Source organism: Styela clava, chromosome 3, assembly GCF_964204865.1.
Source record: "Styela clava chromosome 3, kaStyClav1.hap1.2, whole genome shotgun sequence".
NCBI classification, from domain to species: domain Eukaryota; kingdom Metazoa; phylum Chordata; class Ascidiacea; order Stolidobranchia; family Styelidae; genus Styela; species Styela clava.
In genome coordinates this window covers 22,937,590-22,959,340 of record NC_135252.1, presented here as the reverse complement: position 1 = coordinate 22,959,340, position 21,751 = coordinate 22,937,590, and the positions used below count along the sequence as shown (strand labels likewise).

General features: G+C 36.6%; 2 protein-coding genes across 3 annotated transcripts; one reads left to right on the top strand and one right to left on the bottom strand.

Moving 5' to 3' along the window:
- The first annotated feature begins 335 nt into the window (after nt 1–335).
- Nucleotides 336–3,248, top strand: LOC120342280 (UDP-N-acetylglucosamine transporter TMEM241 homolog). Its single transcript, XM_078110955.1, has one exon. It carries the CDS (start codon nt 434–436, stop codon nt 1,370–1,372), a length of 939 nt encoding a protein of 312 aa, XP_077967081.1. The 5' UTR covers nt 336–433; the 3' UTR covers nt 1,373–3,248.
- A 3,183-nt stretch (nt 3,249–6,431) lies between these two features.
- LOC120342281 (NADH-cytochrome b5 reductase 3-like) lies at nt 6,432–20,378 on the bottom strand. Of its 2 annotated transcripts, XR_013474965.1 has the most exons (8): nt 20,155–20,378; nt 18,622–18,785; nt 18,058–18,217; nt 17,495–17,683; nt 16,578–16,688; nt 14,456–14,555; nt 9,896–12,175; nt 6,432–9,688 (listed from the first exon to the last, which is right to left on the bottom strand). XR_013474965.1 is itself a non-coding variant. In XM_039411048.2 (7 exons), the coding sequence occupies exons 1-7, from the start codon at nt 20,170–20,172 to the stop codon at nt 12,003–12,005; spliced, it is 915 nt and encodes a 304-aa protein (XP_039266982.2). In that variant the 5' UTR covers nt 20,173–20,378; the 3' UTR covers nt 6,432–12,002. The 2 variants fall into 2 exon arrangements, 1 of the variants encoding a protein (XP_039266982.2); XM_039411048.2 differs by having other exon boundaries at nt 6,432–12,175.
- Between the last annotated feature and the right edge of the window lie 1,373 nt (nt 20,379–21,751).

Below are 21,751 nucleotides of genomic sequence, written 5' to 3'. Positions count from 1 at the left end.
TGGCTTACTTAAAGTCTCAAAAAAGCCGTGCTTTTACGGTAAATTACGGTACAGCAATGTCAATCAACCATTTATTTTGATTGATTGACAGTACCGTACGTAATATGGCTATATAGGCCTATACTGAATGTCTGTATGTCTACCGACTACCGTTAAATCAGTAAACCTCTGGATAAATGTAAAAGAAATTGTACAGGGTCATATGAAGGTGAACCAATAAATCTAGTAAAATTTGGAATGAACGAAACTGAAAAATGGAAAACTACCAAAAGCAATGGCTTTTTTGAGACTTTAAGTAGGGTCACTACTCACTAGAATGTGCCCTCATTGTTTCAAGCATTGTTTTTTTGTCATTTGTAAGGGCAAATAGGCTCATGTTTTATCATGGTACAGTAGTATATGTTCATTTTCTACACATTCTTTCAGAGCTGCCATGAGGCGTGACGTAGTCATATCTGAATATGTTACTTATAGTGTGCTGTATACGTCAACCATAATTTGTAACAAGTACGTCCTGACTTCACTTGGATTTCAATTTCCGACGATATTTCAAGCATGGCAGACTTTTATTGGATTATTTCTGATGCATGCAGTGGGAGGATTCAAAGTAAAACAAATGGTACTAAGAGACATCGGCCCATGGGTTCCAGCGATGATGTTGTATGTTGGAACTATTGTATCAGGGTCCATAGCCCTCAGTAAATTGCCTATCCCTATGTTTATACTAGGGCAAGGCTGTGGGGACGTTATTCTATTATTATTTAACGAGCATATGCCAAGTACAATAGCCATGTTCAGTTTTCCTGTTAAACTTGCCGCTGCAATCATCGCATCTTGGTCTGCGATACAACAATCATGGTATACAGCCCTCTTGTGGCTCATCGCACATGCAATATTTTCTGGAGCGTATCGTTCTGTATCCTTATGGTATTCAACGCCACATTGGCCATATTCTAATCTGACTATCCAACAAAGGCAATATTTGAATTATTTCTTCAGTACTTGTGTTCTGCTGCCTTTAATATTTGCATTTGGACATTATGAAAAAGCAAAATCTTTTCCGCATTTAAATGCGAGTAGATTTTACATAGGAAGTATCTGTAGCGGTATCTTTGGATGGGCAGTTAATAAATTATGGATGCGGTTATTTTTCCATGCTGCATCGGATGCAAAAACTCATGCCACCCAACTTTTCTCTAAAGTTTTAATTTTACTCATATCGATGAATATATATCCTTATACTTTTTCGTGGAGTATATGGATTGGGATTTTATTGAATTTAATCGCTGACGTCCTACAGATTCTTGATTCTAATTTTGATCAAGATCTTCCGACTGGCGAGGAGATGCACGACGTTTTAGTTTCGTTTTAACAAATTTTTTAAATCTTTAATTTATGGTGCGAATCATTATGTATTTTGTCTTCTTCAAATCTTTTTCTGTCCAAATTTGCAATTTACAGTTCCACAAAGTTTAATTTCTTTAAATTTATACCTATATTGTTGTCGTCACATTTGAGGCTATGGAGTCGGGAAAAGTAATACCAGACACTGGGTTATTAACTCTTTAATTGTCTGTTCATAATACAAATGTTTCGACCTTGATTTCCATCACTAGAAGTATGGAATTTGAAATCTGAAAAATTGGAAACCTTCGGTTCCATTACATTTGAACCCACGACGATTGCACCTGCACACTATTGCACCTATGAAAATTTTTGTTGTTTTTTGGATATTTGAACCCATACTAACCCTAACCCATGGGTTTAGCACCCGCATATAGATTGAACCCGCGAATATACACATGGGTTCAAATGTACGTGGGTTCAAATGTACGGTCACCGAAACCTTCACCTCGAATCCAGCCTAAAAATCAAATATATTCTAAACTTTGGACTACCCTGAGATTTACAAATCGGTTCATTCACATTATGGGTTTCTTATTCTCTTAGCTTCCGCATTTGAAAGTGGGTATCTATGATCCGTTTCATAAGAGTAGAAATTCTGTACCACATTATCTCACATGTTACTAAAGAGGTTTCGCTAGTCATTTTGCATAAAAAGTTATTGATTGTCAAACAAATTATATCAAAAAATGTCAGATAACATTGATAATGCTCGTCAATTTTTCATAATATTTTCAAATATATTTAATTTTATTTCAAAAGCTCTTCAAAATAATCTCAGGGTATCCAAGAGATTAATTCTGTATTCAGAGAAATCCTGTATGTTTCTTCTTGTCTGGTCTGCTTTGGTAAGGTCTATTTTATCTAGACCAGTGCTTCTCAAATTTTTAAGCCCTTTTTTAAAACTGGTCAAGTCGCACGCCCACATCAAAAATAACTAGCTAACAATATGCTACAAATAACAGATAGTAAGGTGAAACTATGTTTTATTCAAAAACACGTCGAAAATATGTGGATGGAACGTAAATAATGACAACAGATCCCTGAAATCTTTAAACAATAAAGAGATGTAAATATCCTAAATAAGATTGGCAAGATCAAATCTAATAAATATTTCAGTTATCTTCACGCCCACTCAAACTGTTCACGCCCACTGTGGGGTGTGTCCCATCATTTGAGAACAACTGAAATATACCTGTAAAGCAGTGGTCCCAATCTTTTTTTGCTATATTCCATTTTTATAAAATCAGATGGTATCGGAAAATATACCAGGACTGTCTTTGCTTGTTGATATATATTGGATTTTCATGCAGTTTAGCCCCTATTATTGCTCACCAGTAATTTTCAAATTTTTAATTTTTGTTCTGGGTGATATGCAGGCATGAGATGAGACTTGGGATGCCACCAGGGGTAAAGCCAAGATTTTCTAATTGTCAAGTTAGATCGTAACAGCTAGCCTGTCCAGCTGGAAAATGATGGGGCTTTTCAGAAGTCTTGGGGGTCTAAAAAGCATTTCAAGCTATGAAAAATTGCAATGTATTATACAAAAAAATGTTTGTTTTTTACATTTTAAGAGGGTAGGGGGCCCAACCCGCAACTCCCCTGCATACCACTATAGTTACCGTAAGTATCTGCTCGCCAACATTCCATATTCTTGCAGTTCCGCATCAATAATGCAATAATATTGTGTAATCAATCATCAGATTTGCAGTTATTTTTTGTTAGTAGAGATAAATAGATAGAAATATATATATTTTTGTTTTCTTTGTTCCACATCTATGTCAAAAGACTCTCTGTACATTACATAAAAAGCCATTCTTTTAATTACCGTACATACTCGCAGATAGGTCGCAATTTTTTCCTTATATTTAAAAAAAAATATCGCTCGAAATAAGTGCAAATCGCCACCAAGTCTGAACAAAATTGAAAGTTTTCGGCTATTGCAAGCTGATTATTCATGAAAATCGTATGGTCTGCGCTTGCGTACATGCACTTATTATCGTTCACAGGTGTCGATAAACATATTTAGATTTTATCAAGCCATACAAAAAAAACAAAATAGGAAGTTATCTATGCAGAAAAGCTATGGAAAGGCCTTTCGAATCTCTAGAATTCCAGTGCGACTTATGTGCGAGTCAACTCTAAATTAAACTTTTTTAACACAAAACTAATAGTGCGACCTATCGGCGAGTATATACGGTAACCTCATGATCAGTGGTCCTTGGTCTTTCATAGTAGAACATAGTTTTGCGATTATTGTGTTTCAATCAGTTATTTTTTGCTGTACGTTTAAAAATAAATAAGCCAGCATATTAATAAACAAAGAAATCATAGTCAATCTGGAATTAAAGTAGCAATTGCTAATGAAATCTAGTGAAGCCATTTGCTTGTGGCATTTAGAAACCTAGCGGTCCTTTTGGGTTTTGTCCCATCCCTGGGATAAATATGAAATTGAACTCTAATAGACCACTAATTGCAATACTAATCATCACTTAATTTGTCAATCATCTCATTCTTGAGGGTTTTATGTCCATATAAATCCTCCGGATGTTTTTATGAACCCATCCATGGCCTCTGATTAGTAACCACTTTTTTGGACCTCCCGAAGTATGTGCACCAAGATGGCGCACAACCTGAACTCAGGCTGTGTACCAGGTTGTGCGACATCTTGGTGCGCATACTTCAGGAGTACCCTTTTTTGTTTATGGTGCTTTATTCTCATAATATCGGTAAAATATTTGCAGTATATATTTTTTAAATGCATGTGGTGTGCTGGTTTTAATAATTTAGTGAAGGTGTTTGGAAAGCTAATTGTCAGATTACTTTTATTCTGTAATTCTGGATTTTTGTTGTGGGAAATATTGTCTTAAAAATATCACTCAAGAAAGTCTGATATTGGGGGCTTCACCGCAAAAGGGCTTTAAAAACCTGGTTTGAAAAGAAAGAATTCAACTCATGTAACTTTTTATTGAAATTGTTTGGAGAATATTGGGTACTTACTTACTCATGTAGTAAGTGAACCAAGATGGCGAACACCGAAACGTCGTATGTGTACCTGGTTAGGCCATAATTTCAGGTACAAATACTACGGGAGTCACCGAATTCGTAATAGAACTAAAATAAGGAAAATTGGAATAAAATGACGGCCTTACCTGGTACACCGACTATGTTCCACCATGTTGGTTCATATACTATGGGAGCGGTATTTTGTGAATATTGTTTCTAACTCTGATTAGATACAAGGTTTATCGAGTCTCCTTTCACACTGAACTGCATTTTTTTTTATCTTAATTATGTTTTTCCAATTGTGATAAAATAAACTACTGACTGACTCATCTATCTTCCTGTAATTTAAGCACTTTCAGATCATTTCTGTCCAGAATGAGCAGCCACCTTTTGTTCCCTTCATTTACCAATGCCATACTCCTTCCAAGGTGCCTGTTCAATATTTTTTTCACTAACCCACTGTCTGTGATGTGAACTTTTAATTTGGTTGAAAGAAGATTTATTGTAAATATATATATATATATTATGCAAAATACAATAATTGTTCCATTTTGTTGTCTCTTAACCATGAATTGGAATATGCCATGAGAAATACCAAGGCTTTGAAAATAGTTTGCCAGTTATTGATAAATCTAGTCCTTGAAGAAAAACGGACTAGAAAAAAAAAATGAGGATTAGGGGCACTAATATCTAACAATATATTAAAAAGGCTTTCCACATACTTGCTTCGCTGTTGGAGTGATCAAACGTACAATTTTATCCATCTCGGTCGGTTCGTCTGTGAGAAGGATTGAAAGTAAGCCAAAACTTGTCGGATTATCAGTGAATTGCTCATGAATGGAAGAAAATAATAACCACAAAATCGGTATAAAAAACGAACATTGAAAACTTTAAGTGAGAGAGATAGCATGGCCCCCAGGTTACACGCCTATGTATCCAGCAGTACAAGAAACAAATGGTAGGCGATCCGGCCCATTTGGTAATTCAATCTGGCTGCCACAACTAAACTAAAGCCAAATTTTGATGTTTAGCTAAAAAATAGCTCAAGGAATTTGTTGAGATTAAATTTAGTTTTGGCACGAGGCTTGTTGTTTTCCGCATTTGTTTTTGTAACACTGAATATCGTTCAGAAAATGTAACATTTTACGTTGGGGCCCTGGTCCAATAAATAACCTTGCCAACCCCTGCTATAGAGCATAGATTCTCAAAATGTTCCATACGATGTCCCAGGGCTCCGCGAGCTATTTCTTTGCTTGTAAAAACACTGAATTTGCTAACTGTCCAAAGACCTTCACAGGCTCCACAATGCCAGAAGTTTGAGAACCCTGGCTATGAGTGCGTCTTCTTCAAGTTTGGTCTAAAATGTACATGGTTGAATAACTTTGCAACTATGTTGTGTGTAAATGTTAAACACAAACCATCAATTGATTTAAAAAGCTTTTATTTGATCAGCGGAACACAAACTGGGATCCTCGCAGCATGAAAGAGTAATTTATAAAGGTTCAGATGTGCGAAGCAGAAAAATCATAGAAAAAATAGAACCAGGTGCACAACTTTTGATATGAAACATTCTATAATTTCTCAACATGCAAACATTATTACACCAACAGATATTGTTTGAAAATATAATTAGGAATTGTAAGCTAGAACACACAGATCAATAGCACATACTGCAAACAACTTTTGGTTCAAAATATCCCATCTGTAAAATGAACTTGTAGGTCGACCTATAACATAAGCCAGGAGTGTGCAACAGGCCGTCCCGTGTTCCACAATCCGATCGGCCAAGCCATTTGGTGTAGCCCTCGTCAACACTAAGATTTCCCCCACCAACCATAAAATCCCAATCCGACAGCTGTTCATAACACAATTATTTCATGGACCAGGTGCTATTTTAGGCCCAATAATGTGCTCGTTTGAATAGATTGTTTAATCAGAAATTAGAATCAATCACATCTAAGTTATTACATACAGAACTACTTCTAAATTGCTACAGCAGAATATAAAACTTTACGCTTGAAGATTTTACATCAAGAAACAACTCTGCAAAGCAGATTTTTGATCTGCTTTTTCTATCAGGACCTTCCTACTTTTTGTGCAGTAAATGGCAACAAATTAAACATACAAAATAATTCAAAAATCATAAAAATGACTTTTTGTTCTCACTGAATACTAAAGTTATCCTATAATCTCACTAATACAAGAAAACCGAGCAGCGACATATGATCAATTCTGGTACAATTTAGTCAGAAAAATTATGACAGAGTGGAGTTCTCTAAACAAGTGACAGCAAGTTTTATTAAAAAAGTGACTTGCTTTGAAGTAACGGTTTTTCTGAAAAAACCCTCGTCCCCCCCGCCCCCCAATAGGGCTACAGAGCAGTTACATTTCCATTTACAATAAAAGTACCCATTTCAGTGCTTGATAAGTTTATTTCACTATGCATTTTCACTTTGTTGAGCATAACTTATTTGAACATAATGGGTTTTGGAATCTACCAATCATAATAATACTCTAAATACCACTGAAATGATAAACGGGGCCATGAGCAGTGTTAACTCTAAGCAAATTATGAGTGCGAAAGTGCTTCGCAGTCCAAAAAAAAAGTGCGAAAGTGCTTTTGCCGATTTTAACAAGTTAGGTGCCCTAGCCTTTCATATAACCCATTTAAAACGGCATAGATACTCGAAAAAGCGCTCCTCCGTTAATATTATGAATTAAAGAGAAGCCTTTTCGTTAACCGAGTTCCCTTTAAGCGAATTCATGTTTAATTAAAACAAGCGAATTCATCGGCAACGAAATGACATCTGCTAACACCTGCCGCGGACAAAACTTTCATGCAATGTATCACGGTGTCAGTTGCTTACTCGCGACTTTCACATTTGTTACTCCTTCCATCTAACAGACACGCGGCCGGCTAGAAACCATATTAGTTACAGGGTGGATCGTTTGTACAAATCCGGTGCAAAATACCCCCCCCCCCCCCCCCAAATATTAATAGCAATCAACTAATTAGGGTTAGGTGCGCTGGAAATTCAACTTTTCGATTCATCCCTAAACCTAATCTGATAATTATTAATTTGTGATTTTGAACCACTTTGAAAGTCGCCACCCGCTGTTTTAAAAGTTAGGTTAACCTACGTTCCCTCCGAAATATTATGCAGGATACTCCCCTGTTTTAGGGGATAGGTTGACCTACTTTCCTTTCAAACTTTTCTCTCCGAAATATTACACAAGATCACTTTGAAAATCCTCCCGTTTCGTGAGCTAGCGTGACCTAATTTCTCATTTACATTTATATTATACTATTTCAGAGCTTACCCAAAGACAAGTAATTTTTAAATGTCCACATGCCTTGGTTTGCGTGCGAGTTAGTTTAAATCGGGCAGAAAACATCATATATTGGCAAAATGTTTAGTAATGTCATGTACTTTCAGCATTCATAAATAGCACTCTTTGTAATGCTGCTGACCTAGTATCAAATATTCGCATCACAACGCCACTTGCGAGGTTTCCATATATTTCAATTACACTAATAGGAACGATGACATCAAAGAGTTTTCTTTTGCGAAGGTACACTAAATATACCGAGGGTGATCCTTGAGAAAAACATGAATATAAAAAATAAACGAATGATATGATAATGGATCCCAAATAATTTTGAGAGTGTCTCGAAATACCAATTCATTTGATAAATAATTTTTATTCGACCACATGAACGCAGATATCCTGAAAATTAATGTTGAAAGAGAATTACGCATTCTCAGATATCGGACATCCAGTCGCGATAATCAATCGTTCATATGCACAAATCTCACATTATTAGTAATTGCTACCCAAGTTTGTGAAGTTTAGAAACCAACAAACAGAAAATAACTAACCTAAAACACAATTAAAATTCAGTCGGCAATAAATTCGTCGCCAAGACGATGCCATACAAAACAAAAAATATTTGGTCGCGAGAGTTACGTGAAATGACTGCCGTTGTTTTTTAAGCAGAATGTAAAAAAATTTATAATTAATAAACGGGAGTTACGACGCCCTTTACACATCGTGAGTATTAAACTTCCCTGGTAAGTACTTTGGTAAGTACTATTATTATTGTACCTATACACCTGTTGGAGTATTTCGGACAATTTCGAATTTAAAATAAATGAAAACCAGACATATAATAAAGACGCAAAAGTAAAATGAACATTTATTGAAAAAGTTATTATTTAAGAAAGACAACATGATCGTACAATTCCGCCAAAACCTCGATGTTCGCAAGTGAGATGATAAATAAATACTTCCCTGTAATCGATCAATTAACTTTAGCGTATCGTTGTTCTGCCAACAAACAGCCGGGTGCAAAATATTTCCGTCCTGTGATATGCTCACAAATATTCTCGATATTAATATCATACCCTCGAGTATGTACTCTCTATTAGCTCTGTAGTGATCCCTTCCATCCTTGGCCAAGTCATGTTTCGAATATGTGAACATTATATTCGACCATACGTGGCCGGCGGGATGTTAAAATTGTAAACAAGAGAGAGGTAAAATCAATCGCGAATTTCGTTATAACGTCTCGTTTACGAATTGTTGCGCCTGTTATCGTCGAAAATGATTACATTTGTTGTATTTTGAGGCATTTAAGCAGTAATAATTAGGGCATGAAATCATCAAAATAGTCAAGTGAGATCTTGAAATTGCAAATTCCGTAAATAAAATTGTGAATTATTCGGTAACGAAATCAGCTTTAATAACCGTCGGGGTATTGTTTTGTTGAAAATTATTATTAATGTGAGAGCGCCAAAAACATACAGTCCATACCGATGCGACTGCAATTTATATGGTCGCAATTGGTCTGGCGCGTTTATTAATAGTGTAAAATAAATTAAACGAATATCAATTATAACCAAGCCTGTCAGCGTGTTTATTTTCTGTTGGCAGGAATCGTAAAATACCATCTTGAGACAAATTCACTTCTATTATAAAATCTTAATTTTCAGTTATTATCGTTATACAAATAACATATGACAACTTTTTAATTTATCGTCGACCAAAAAACCGCCCCACACTCGTCCAAACGTGTGTCCAGCTTGAACGACAGGAACAGATTCATCGACGACCTTAATTAGGGAAAATATGTATTTTATTGGGAATGCAAAATAAATGTAACCAAACGCATTTTTTTGTGATATAACTTTGTATTTTCGGAAACGGGTTGCCGTGAAAGGTAAAATTTGATCTAAATTTATCGCAAAAATGTTTTATTTTAAATGTAACAAAACACCTTTTGCGATATAACCTTGTATTTTCGAAAACGGGTGTCCTGAAAAGTAAAATATGATCTAAATTAATCGCAAAAATGTTTTATTTTAAATGTAACAAAAAACATTTTCGCGATATAACCTTGTATTTTCGGAAACGGGTGTGCTGAAAAGTAAAATATGATCTAAATTAATCGCAAAAATGTTTTATTTTAAAAGTAACATAACACATTTTTCGAGATACAACTGTATTTTCGGATACCGGGTGTCATGAAGAGTAAAATATGATCTGAATTAACCGTAAATAATGATTCATTCCAAATGTATCATAACGCATTTTTTGCGATATAACTTTGTATTTTCGAAAACGGGGCGTCACGAAAATTATTAATCTAATGTTTTATCTATCGTCTAACTAACGCCTGGAACACATCATTTCCGGGGAGAACTCTAGCCCGCGAAACGTCATTTAATTTAAAATAGAGAATGTTTCACGCATTTCAAAACGGAAAATCACCAGTGAGTGGACAGGGATTCAACCCTCCGGATTCAGTATTCTATATCCCCCGTGTCAGAACTTTCTGAAGATTGGAACAAAGAACCCGTCAAATCGCCGCGGAAGAAGGGGAGTATTTTTTGCACTAATAATTAGGGCGTGACAATATCAAAATCGTCAAGAAACTGGTGAATTTGCAAATTCCATAAATAAAATTGTGAATTGCTCGGTAACATTTTAGCTATAATTATCGCCGGGGTATTGTTTTGTTGAAAACAGTTGAAACCTGAGGGAATTAGTTACAATTAGCGCCTGACCTCTATTAGGCACTCCAGCATTCGAAAAAAAAAGCACTCGAGCCCAATCTTTTTAGCATTAAGTCGCATACGTAAAATATCCTGTAAAAGAAGTGCTGTTCATTAACGTCATCTCGTCTTATGACCACGCAGAAATGCCTTTATTGCCGAATTATTCAATCACTATTTTAAATCAACATTCAGGATTGGCACAATTTCAGATTTGCAAAGTTTATCACAATAGAAATACATGAGAAAGTTAATTATCGTCTTAATAAATATCTGCATCACGGTATGGACAATAATATTACCATTCGCATAAAATTGGGACGGTAAATATACAAATCTTGATAGGTAATATTAAAGCCAACGCAAATGTTAATTTGAGTCCTCAATGTCTTCAACAGCTGTTGCCGATGTGAACGAACCGGTAAACCCGAAATATAAAACTTCGATGTCCGCCAACCCACAAGAATTCATATTTGTAAAAAAGAGAGGGCGGGAATATAGATTACCCAAAACCTGGATATCGCCGCCAAAACGATCGGTGACAAGAACAATTAGAGATTACAAGGCTTTGTTGCCGATTTTTCAATGTTTCCACCACGTTTATTCGATACTCCTTAAAAATATTCGATTCAAAAAAATATTGAATTTTGCCCACCCGTCCTCGCATATCAATGAGAAATAGTTGTGTAAATATTGCAAAATTACGGAAAATGCCACCCCTTTCAACATTGTGATTACAATAAAATGGCACTTAATGGTATTTTGTGAATTTGGTGATTTTGCAAATCTGTGACATGCTGCTAAAAGTTTCGTCTGATTTGAAAATCGTGCAGTTTGGTCAGAATTCATCCAAAGTGACTATAACACATAACACTTTTATAGTCATTTTGAATTCATCGATATCATTGATAGTCACATGACCACTCTCTTCAAAGAAACGCACTGCGTATTATTCCAACATCTGGTTTCAATCACCCGGGAGCGTTTTTTGCGGGAGAAGCGGAATCGGTGTGCTTGTATAATAATCATATTATAAACAAGAATTTTGCCGTTTATGCAAAAGCTTTATCTCCTATGTCTGCATCTCATAGGTTAGAATTCCGGTAAATATCGTTATGATATGCAGAATTGAGTTACAAAAGTACTAGTATGTTACTTATTTGTCAACTTAATACTCGAAAATATTTGTTAACTTTGAATTTTTATTCCATTCAAAATCGGAAAAAAGTGCTATTTCTCTTCAAAAGCGGAAAAAAGTGCTATTTCGCAGTCCCTAAAAAAAGTTGCGAAAGTGCTTCGCAATTTTCGCAAAAAAGTGCGCTAATAGTGAACACTGGCCATGAGTGATAAAAATTGGGAATTACTGGTGTATATCTTGAACTCACTTTATTCATCAGGAGAGTGTTTCTGCTTCTTTGCAGCATATTCAAACGTACCTGATTCAGAATTCACAAAATCATAAAAATTAAATCTTTTCTTTTTTTCAATACTTAATAACAAAATTATCCTAGAATCTCAATAATAATAACCGCATTCTTAATAGGAGAATCTCTGGTCTTGTCTGAATCCTATTTTATCCAGGTTAGGGATGCAAGCAAACTTTATCATGGGAGGCGGCCCACACATGAGGATGATAGTGTCCTTTGCTGGAGGTGGGAGATGTTCCCGTATCATATCTTCACTGATGAAGCCGGAAGAATATTGCCAATCTAAAGAATCAAAAATGTTACTGATTTTTCTTAATTTTATGATGTGTTTATACACAATTTGCAACTCATAAACGTATAATTAGTAAATGCCCATAAACAAGATCTTAAGTACAGAGAGCACATGGCTACTTCAAAGAGTCATGATCAGTCATCTTCAACTGATGACATCACAGGTCATGCTCAGCCATCTGTGAAAATGCTAGTTGCCAGAAATACAATAAATATACAGTTGACAATATGACCCAAACAAGGCTCTGCAAGAGCAGCTACTGCTAGACAAGGAGACATTACATTTGGAATGGATCAGAATGTTTCTGGTTCGGCATTGGCTACTCAATTTTCTTCAACCCTGGGTGAGCACTTGGCGTTATTTTGCCTGGTTGATTCCGAATCCCTAATGTTCAAACAATTTATGCGCAACAAAGTCAGAACATCCTGTGAAATAACCTTATCAAGCAAATAAACTAGGAAGTATGGGACTTGTGGCCAGGGATGGCCAAAACCGAATAGTTCACTATTTCGAATACATTCGAAATTATTTTTTTCGAATATGAAATTTCGAATACTTCGAAAATGAAATCCATTAATTGAAGCTTATCTAAATGTATGTAGGAATTTCCATACAATAAGCAATGGAATAACTGCTATCTACAAGTTACAACCTAGCTATATTACCAGCCATTTCATATTTGCAGATTATTGATTATTAGTATATATTTTATATTCCATGAGTCATGTTAACAGAATTAATACGGCAATAGTGGTATCGAGGATGGATTTGAATATTTGCGCAACACAAAATCATCCTAGTAAAACGCCCATACTTTTAAATACCAACCATTATCCAAATTATTTGCCAAAAAGCGGGATAAAGTATGAGTTATTTTTCCGACTTGTGACAATTTTTTCGTGAGTACAAAAATACGAATCAAAAATTAATTATATCCGGGAACTTTACCACACATTTTAGGTCCGAAGATCGCCGTTGTATGTTTGAGTAATAATACTTTTATTATTTTATAAATATGAGAATAGGAATCAAAAACTATTTATAATGGGGTAGTTTACACACATTCCACAGATCACCGTTGTATTTTGGAAAATACGAAAATAGGAATCCAAAATTAATATTAATCGCGAGTTTGCCACACAATTTATGTCCACAGATTGCCGTGATATTGTGCCGAATATAATTAGTTTTTGATTCTTATTTTGTACTCACGAAAAATTGTCACAAGTCGGAAAAAGAATTTATACTTTATCCCGCTCTTGGGAACTGATTTGGATAACGGTTGCCATTGGTTTGTATTTAAAGGTATTGAACTATTTACTAAGATGATTTTGTGCTGCGCAAAATATTCGAATCTAATAAATTTAAGTTGTAAAGCGACAATCATTTTGGACAACCTATTAACCCGAATGTTGAAATAATTTTGAAATGTGATAAGTAATACACTGTACGTCCACTGGTTATTTCACAGCTGTGTTTTCCTGTCGTGTTCTGCTGAATCGGCAAAACGAAAGGGTCACAAATCGCTTTATCTCAATGGCCTAGAAAAGCAACTTATTAGCCGGGAAATATGGTAATTGTCAATTTTTCGACGTAATGGAAATGAATTTGTAAATTAGAAGCCTAGTAGACACATTTCGCCAATGTCCACCCACGCAAACGTGCAAATGTGTCGCAACGCTATGCGACGTAAGGTCGCACAGAATATAAACAATCAAAGTGCCGATTCTATTTCATCGTCATTACAATACGTAAGACAGCGTAAAAAGTCGTTTGAAGATTCCCGTAAAACGAAACACCACGTTTACGGCGAAAAGTGTCTACTATTCGAATTATTCGAAAATCAGCCAAAAAGGTATTCGAATACTTTGATATTCGAATACATTCGAATATTCGATTCGTTTTGGACAACCCTGCTTGTGGCCCCCATTCAACGGCTCCACAGGCCCCCGATTGGAAACCACTGCACAAGGCCATGACACGCTGTTTTACCATGTTTGTGTTCTTCATAAGAAATGACAGTAATCAAATTAAAGGGAATCTTAGCATTGGTGGGCCGCGAGCCTGTGGGAGTAAAATAGGGAATTCAATCAAAAAAGGTTCAAACCAAATCCTATCATCCAAATGTTTTGAATTCAAATACTTTTGATATTCTGAATAGTCCACCTCCATTCCATTACTGTGAGTGAATTTTGCCTTATCATCAATGAGTTACTTAGAATTTTTGGCTTAATGCTTGTAGCAAATAAGATCCTATATTTGTAACCTACCATCTTTTGGTTTGTCCAACGTGTACCATAATTTGAATCGATCAGGATAAGACGCCACAAACTCTTCCAATTCTTCTCTGACTAGAATATCTTTCTCAGTCTGAAAAAATGAATGTGATAACTTAGAATTGGGTATTCGTTTCAATTGCAAATGTTATGATTACAGGGATAAGGATAACCAAAACCTAATTTAACAAGAGGATAACTTAGAATTGGGTATGCGTCTCAATCGCAAATGTTCTGGTGACAGGGATAAAGATAACCAAAACCTAATATAACAAGAGAGCTATGCTCAAATATATGGACATGTGGCAAATTCGGATTACGTCATGGCACACCGGAATATTTGAAATAAATAAAAGTAATTGCCTTCTAGCGAAAAATTTGATCTTTGAGCACTGAAAATTTTAAAGCGATTGGTCCAGTAATTAAAGAGAAAAGCGACTTTTTAAAAACATGTCAACGAACAAGAAGAGTGCCAGCATAAAATGCAAAACGATCGTTATGTCCACTGACGTGTCCAATAATGCATAGTTACTGCAGTTTTTATTCATGACTCTATAGTGACACCGTGTGTCCCATCACTAATTAGTTAAAAAGTCGCTAATTATACGACATAATTCATTCAAAATTAATAGGCTTCTAGTCCGAGATATGAGGAATGCAAATGCAAAATTTGGAGCAGATTCAACCTCGCCTTCGTGAGATATCGCGTTCATCTAACAGACAAACAAACAGACAAGTAACGAGAATATCGGTCAGAGACCGAAGACTTATCGATCGAAAGTTAGGGGATCCCCCAAAACAGCGCTCTTACTCCATAGTGACACCTTGTGTCCCATCACTAATTAATTAATAACTCGCTAATTATACAACATAATTCATCCAAAATCAATAGGCTTCTGGTACGACATATGATGAATGCACAAGCAAAATCTGGAGCAGATTCAATCTCGCTTTCGTGAGATATTGGGTTCATCTAACAGACAAGTAACGAGAATATCGGTCAGAGACCGAAGACTTATCGATCGAAAGTTAGGGGATCCCCCAAAACAGCGCTCTTACTCCATAGTGCACCTTTCTACTTCGCCTTTGTGAGATATCGCGTTCATCTAACAGACAAATACCTATCAACATACTTACCGATCTTAAGATCGATAAGTAATAACAGTCAGCGGGTCTGATCGAAGGCCAGAAAATGTAGGTTTCTAAGGGTCTTAAGGGTATAAAAAGCGTTTTAAGCTACAAAAAATGCTCTTTTTTACATTCAAAAAGTGTGTGTGTGGAAGGCAGGGGTTTCGCGACCCCCGTGGCCAAGTTCCTGACCGAGATGACCAGACTTTGTCTTTCTTTGCTGTCAGAGTCTCAACCTCTATAGGTCAGATTCATCAAATAGTAAGCAAGACCCTTTGTCCAGTTACCAACTGTATAACGAGAATATCGGTTGGAAACCGAAGACTTATCGATCGATAGTTAGGGGATCCCCCAAAACAGAAACTGCAGTTTCGATTCATCCGCTCTTGTAACTTGCGCACTGCGCATCGCACACACACACACACTCGGCGGGTCTCAAAATTCTCTCGCTTTACAAAAATCTAGATCACTATATCAATAATTGATTGATAACTCGCTAATTATACGACATAATTCGCCCAAAATCAATAGGCCTCTGGTCCGAGATAAGATGAATGCACATGCAAAATCTGGAGCAGATTCAATCTCGCTTTCGTGAGATATCGCGTGCATCTAACAGACAAACAGACATACATACAGACAGACAAATACCTATCAACATACTTAGCGATTAAAATCGATAAGTAAAAAAATAGTTCACCATTTACTTGTTCGAGATGGTTCCATTACATTTGAACCCACGTACATTTGAACCCGTAATTTGAACTCACAACAATTGCACCTGTATACTATTGCACCTATGGAAATTTTTTTGATTTTACGGATATTCGAACCCATACTAACCCTAACTTATGGATTTTAGCACCCTCATATAGATTGAACCCGCGGATATACGAATGCAAATGTATGGGTTCAAATTTACGTGAGTTCAAATGTGCTGTCACCGTTTAGAATGCATGGATGTTGCACAAAAATTGCATAAGCCTACCTGATTAGCAAACAGCAACCATAGCAAGCAGGAATCATCAGGATCTGTCAGACTTTGATGTACGATCTGTAACATTGGAGTAATCCCGGTTCCTCCTGCTATCATTCCAATCTAGAAGATAATTGACAAAAAATAAGACTTGAAGTTTCACATCCAATGTGACCTACATAGCACCATAACCACAAAGTGAAAATAAAGTTTAATAAACTAAAATCTTCCCCGGGACAGAAACATAGGAAGATTCATTTCAATGCTCAATCTAACATCGGGGGAAAGTGCACAAGTTTTCCTTTGTCCAAGAACCTGCGCAAAAAATATTAGGTAAGGAGTCCCTCATAATGAATAATGGTCCAGATTGTGCAAAGACATTAGAAGGGACAACAGTTTGGTTGGCAAGGTCATCCAGGTTTGAAGTAAGCAATCTGAAGATGATATTAGTCAATCACATGAGAGAGTATGATTTATGTTATCTAGCTAGCGTACCCTTGGGTGCGTCTGAAGGGGGTCATACTCATAGGGCTAGCTGCCCCGGCAGCAAATTGTACATGTGAGTCTGTTGCTTAGTTTGATGATTTAATTAACAATAATACAAACATTTCACTCTTACTTAACCCTTAATTTATTCATTCTTATGTATAACAACATCTATAATTTGTTTATCACCCGAATTATTTTGAAGTTAGGTATAAGGAGCATCATTACCAGAAGTTCGCCCAGGTAGCAGAAGAGTTTGCCACGTCCTTGAGCATACCTCATGCTAGTTGTGATATCTAGTGACTTGTTTTATTTTCAGTATAATAGTTGATAAAAACCTAGGAAACTACCAAAATGAGATTTTCTTGACGGTTTGTTTAATAGAACCTGAACCAGTTATGAAATGCCAGCATTTAAACAGTGCAAGTAAATCAGAATCTTACTTTTCGGACACTTTTTTTCATTGGCTCCGACTTTTTATCAGGTTTGATGGAAAACAAACCAGGTTTTTCATAAATAAGAAGCCCATTTGGCCCTCGAACATCAATTGTATCCCCGATGCGGAGACTTTCCAAATATTGAGACATTTTTCCTCCTTCTGGGAACTTGGGGTGAACATCTTTGAAATAAACCTATATCAGAAAAAATTTAAAAAAAATTTATTATAGAGAGAATGAGCTCAGAGCAAGGTTATTGGCACTAATTCGGAAGTAAGAAGGCTCTAAATTTCTGAGCAAAATTATTGTCAGTGGGCACTATAACTGTTTTATATTATATTCCCATGCGATACTCGACACTAACTGGTAACCAGATGAGAGGTCTCATGTGGAATACTGTATTGTGGCTCCCATTGTTTCATGTTGATTTTCAGCCTTGTCTACAAACATCGTCTATTCTCCGAGTTAATGACACAACAGTATGGTTCGTGACAGGATTGAGTCTCCAATCTCCATATCATCGATGTTACCTTATTGCAGTAAAGTAATAAAATTACAATTAACATTACCTTGACAACAAGATCCATGTGTCCCTTATCTTTATCAGATGTCACCGGGGTGTATGGCCTAATTATCAATTTTCCATTGATAACAGCTGATAAGTAGATATGCTGTCCGATAGGTAGACCAAGGATATGCTCTGATGATGGTAAAGTGAACACGAAACGCCTGTGGAAAGCGAATGGATTTTGTTATTTCGAGATCATGCAAGAAAGGGTGTCAGGTTCTTAGCCAGAGGGGGGAGGGGTTGAGGGTCAAAGCCAATCTTTTAAAATGAAAAAAAAAAAGATTTTCAAAGCATTTTTCTTCTGTATCATGCAGAGCCTTATTTCATAGCTTGAAAACCCTTAAAACCCAGAATATCCCTCCTGACCGGCTAGCAGATACGGTCTGACTTGGCAAGTATAAATCTCACATCCCTCCCCCTTATGATGTATGATACTTCCTGGCTATGCACCTGATTACAAAGACGAATTAAGAATATATTCTGTATCAGAACCTATTTCAGCACAAATAGAAGCTTAAAATTAACAATATTTGTTAGTCAAATGTCTTTTTCGTCATGTGAATACCTTGTATCATGAGAAACAATTTCTTTATCAGCCAATCTAAGTGGATATTTGACATCAGGATCCAGAAGTGTTATCTTTGGTTGATTTTTCTTTCGCTGCCAAATGAAGTATGCAACAGCACAAACAACTGAAATCCCCACAACTGAGAATCCTAGAAGACTCATCTGAATAAAGAACATAGATCAAAGTTACCCAATCAGGAAGGGATTTACATCTTTATCCCGAGGGAGCCGATAAGACAGTTTAACCATATCGCAAACCACGGCCTCTCATCCGGTTACCATTCCATGTCGGGTATGGGATTAGTTAGTTATTTGTTTTCAGAAGCATGGACTTGATGGCGGATGCAGGCGTAACCGACCAGCGGTTACGTAAACCACCCTACGGCGGTGAGGAGTTCAGAAATCCTCTCGCACATGACCATCCCCACATGGGATTCGAACCTGCGAACCCATGCAGAGTAATCAGAAGTGCGTGGCGAGCGTATTCCTAACGCTTAGCACGATGAGCCACACCGCCACGCCATTCTTGGGCAGAAATCGGCTCGGCGCGGCGGTGTGGCTCAACAGGCTAAGCGTTAGGAATACGCTCGCCACCGCACCTCTAATCACTCTGCGTGGGTTCGCAGGTTCGAATCCCATGCAGGGATGGTTATGTGCGAGAGGATTGCTGGACTCCTCGCCGTCGTTGGGTGGTTCACGTAACCGCTGGTCGGTTACGGCTTCCTCCACCACCAAGTCCATGCTTCCGAAAACAAACAATACAGTAAAACTAATCCCATACTCGACTTGGAATGGTAACCGGACGAGAGGCCGTGGTTCGCCATATGGATGAGCCGTCTTATCGGCTTTCCTCTCCCCCGGGATAAATATGTAAATCCTATCCTATCCTAAATTTTGCTTAGAATTTGCTGTCCTAGTATTACTACTAATATTCTTCATTTCTTTATTAATATCATAATTGATATCGCTTACTTATTCTACTACCAAAACTGTATGAAAGTATGAGTGCGACTTGAGCATAACACAGAGCAGCAGAGGCAGGGTTTTTATGTTTAGTTTTTATGAGTAACTAGGAAGGAAAAAAAACATTAAAAATAGGTGAAAGGAGGAATTTAATGAAAAAGATTGGTATTCACTGACATAGATGGTTGGTAAATAGGTTCATTTCTATATTTTTAAAGCCAGGTTATTCTAACTGGGGAGGAATTCCCCCACTAAGAAGATTTTATTGTCTTACAGGAAGAATATCTACTTTGAATTTTGGTGTAATTTTCAGACATCAGGACATGGAATAATCAAAACAGCAAAAGGATTTATGAAAGGGCCTCACATTCACAAATACAGAATTGCAAAAACTGCATATCAGAACGATAATTGCAGATACAAATCTTTTTAATATGATCTAATTTCCGAATGCAAAACTGAAAAGAAAGAAACCATTTCCCTATTTATCTTGCTTAATCAATTAACTGGCAAAAGTCTACGGTATACCGGTACCAGCCATTTAAAATGTAATAGATATATCGCTCACTGTTGGAGAAGGCTTCATACGGCAATCCTGATTAGATGTGTCGAAAAAAAACGAACACTCAGTACGGTAGGTCACGTTCGCATCAAGCAAATACAAGAACCGCTGCAATGCAAACACCAACGAAGTTATCGAGTCAAAATTTCAAATTGCAGTGCGTTGCGTCACTTTCTAATAAAATAAATAGATAAGATATCAATCTTTAATATTAGCCACTCTTTTAGTTATTGCACAATGAATTTAATACCGGTACGAGTAATTGTGTGAAGAAAATGGATAAAGTCGTTGAAGAATGATAGTTGTGCAAAAGTTATGATAGGTTCGAAGGTCACGAGTTCAGGTCGGGTCAATCTCGTCTGAAAGTTACTCAAGTATATCAGCGATTTATTTTATTTCTGGAAATTTTCAGGTTTCCTCTTGCTGTCTTGACTCTTTTGCGTTTGTTTTCACGTCGTTATGGTTTTTAGCCTGCTGATAAGTTTTGAATTTTAGAGATATAATTTTTTAATTTTGTGATTTGTTTCAAATCATATCGTATTGAATGATAGCTAGATAAGATGTTGTCTGACATTGATCAGGTGATGAACTTGCTGACCTGTAGGCCTACTGCTGTACTGTGTCCATAAACAAACTTTCACACTTGCCGTCGTCTTGTGTTTTAGTTTCGCTGATAATGAGACAATATTGTAATAATTCAAAGGCTAGATAGATAGAGAATTACTACCGGTAGGCTACCGGTATTTCAGCAACTTTCAGTAAGTTTCCTTTTTAACTGTCTTTTTTTTAATTAAGAAATGTGTAATGTCTGAATATATTCTATAAAGTTAAACATATAGCCTAATTGCATTTCTGACCGTCATATATTTTAAGAACACCACTCGTCAAAATATAAATAAAGTGCCGTACCGGTACGGTACCGGTATCACAGCAATCAAACAGACAATAACACGGTGATCGCAAATTGGTCGACAAAGATATTATCGACGTATTTGAAATGTGCACCCCCTATTCCCCCTCCTTTAAATGTTGGAACGCAAAACTTTAAAGATGGTTAAAAGAAACACAACTCTACCCACCTGCTGACCTGCCAAGTTTCATCTTTTTATCTTTTAAATTTGTATAGATTTTCAAGCTTTTTGAAGGAACAATGGGTACCGGTAGTTGGCGATATGAAAAAAGGGTTCGTTTTTTTTTCTTCGGGCGGGTTTTCGATCGTAACTTTTTTGTTTGTGGATGCATTTTAGTGTAATTTCCCAGAGCTACGAGGGACAAGTGGACGAAAGCGCGTGAGGAATATCGTCATGGTTCGTTAGTTTGATGGCCGCAAATAGGTCGTGGCCGCAAAGTGGGTAAGCCATCCTATTTATGATAGTTGACATGAACCCATGATAATACTATAATACAATTCTGAGGTTGATAAGACATAGCAGGTTACTGCTGTGCTGACAGATTGAAGTTAAAACTGCAGGATGTTGACCGAACCAGGTCAGTAAGTCTATTTTTTTTCCTATTCCTATTTTTTTCATTTTACTTTGATCGCTTCAACTCCAGTAGCTCTGTGGTCTAACAGTTGAATCTAAACTATGTTGGTGTTCTATTT

Excerpts from the sequence above, each read along its gene's own strand:
- LOC120342280 (XM_078110955.1), top strand. The coding sequence starts at position 434 with ATGAGGCGTGACGTAGTCATATCTGAATATGTTACTTATAGTGTGCTG.
- LOC120342281 (XM_039411048.2), bottom strand. Across the intron at positions 18,218-18,621 it reads ATTGTTTCTCATGATACAAG|GCGTTTCGTGTTCACTTTAC; the intron begins GTATTCACATGA and ends CGCTTTCCACAG. Across the intron at positions 16,689-17,494 it reads TGAAAAAAAGTGTCCGAAAA|ATTGGAATGATAGCAGGAGG; the intron begins GTAAGATTCTGA and ends ATTATCTTCTAG.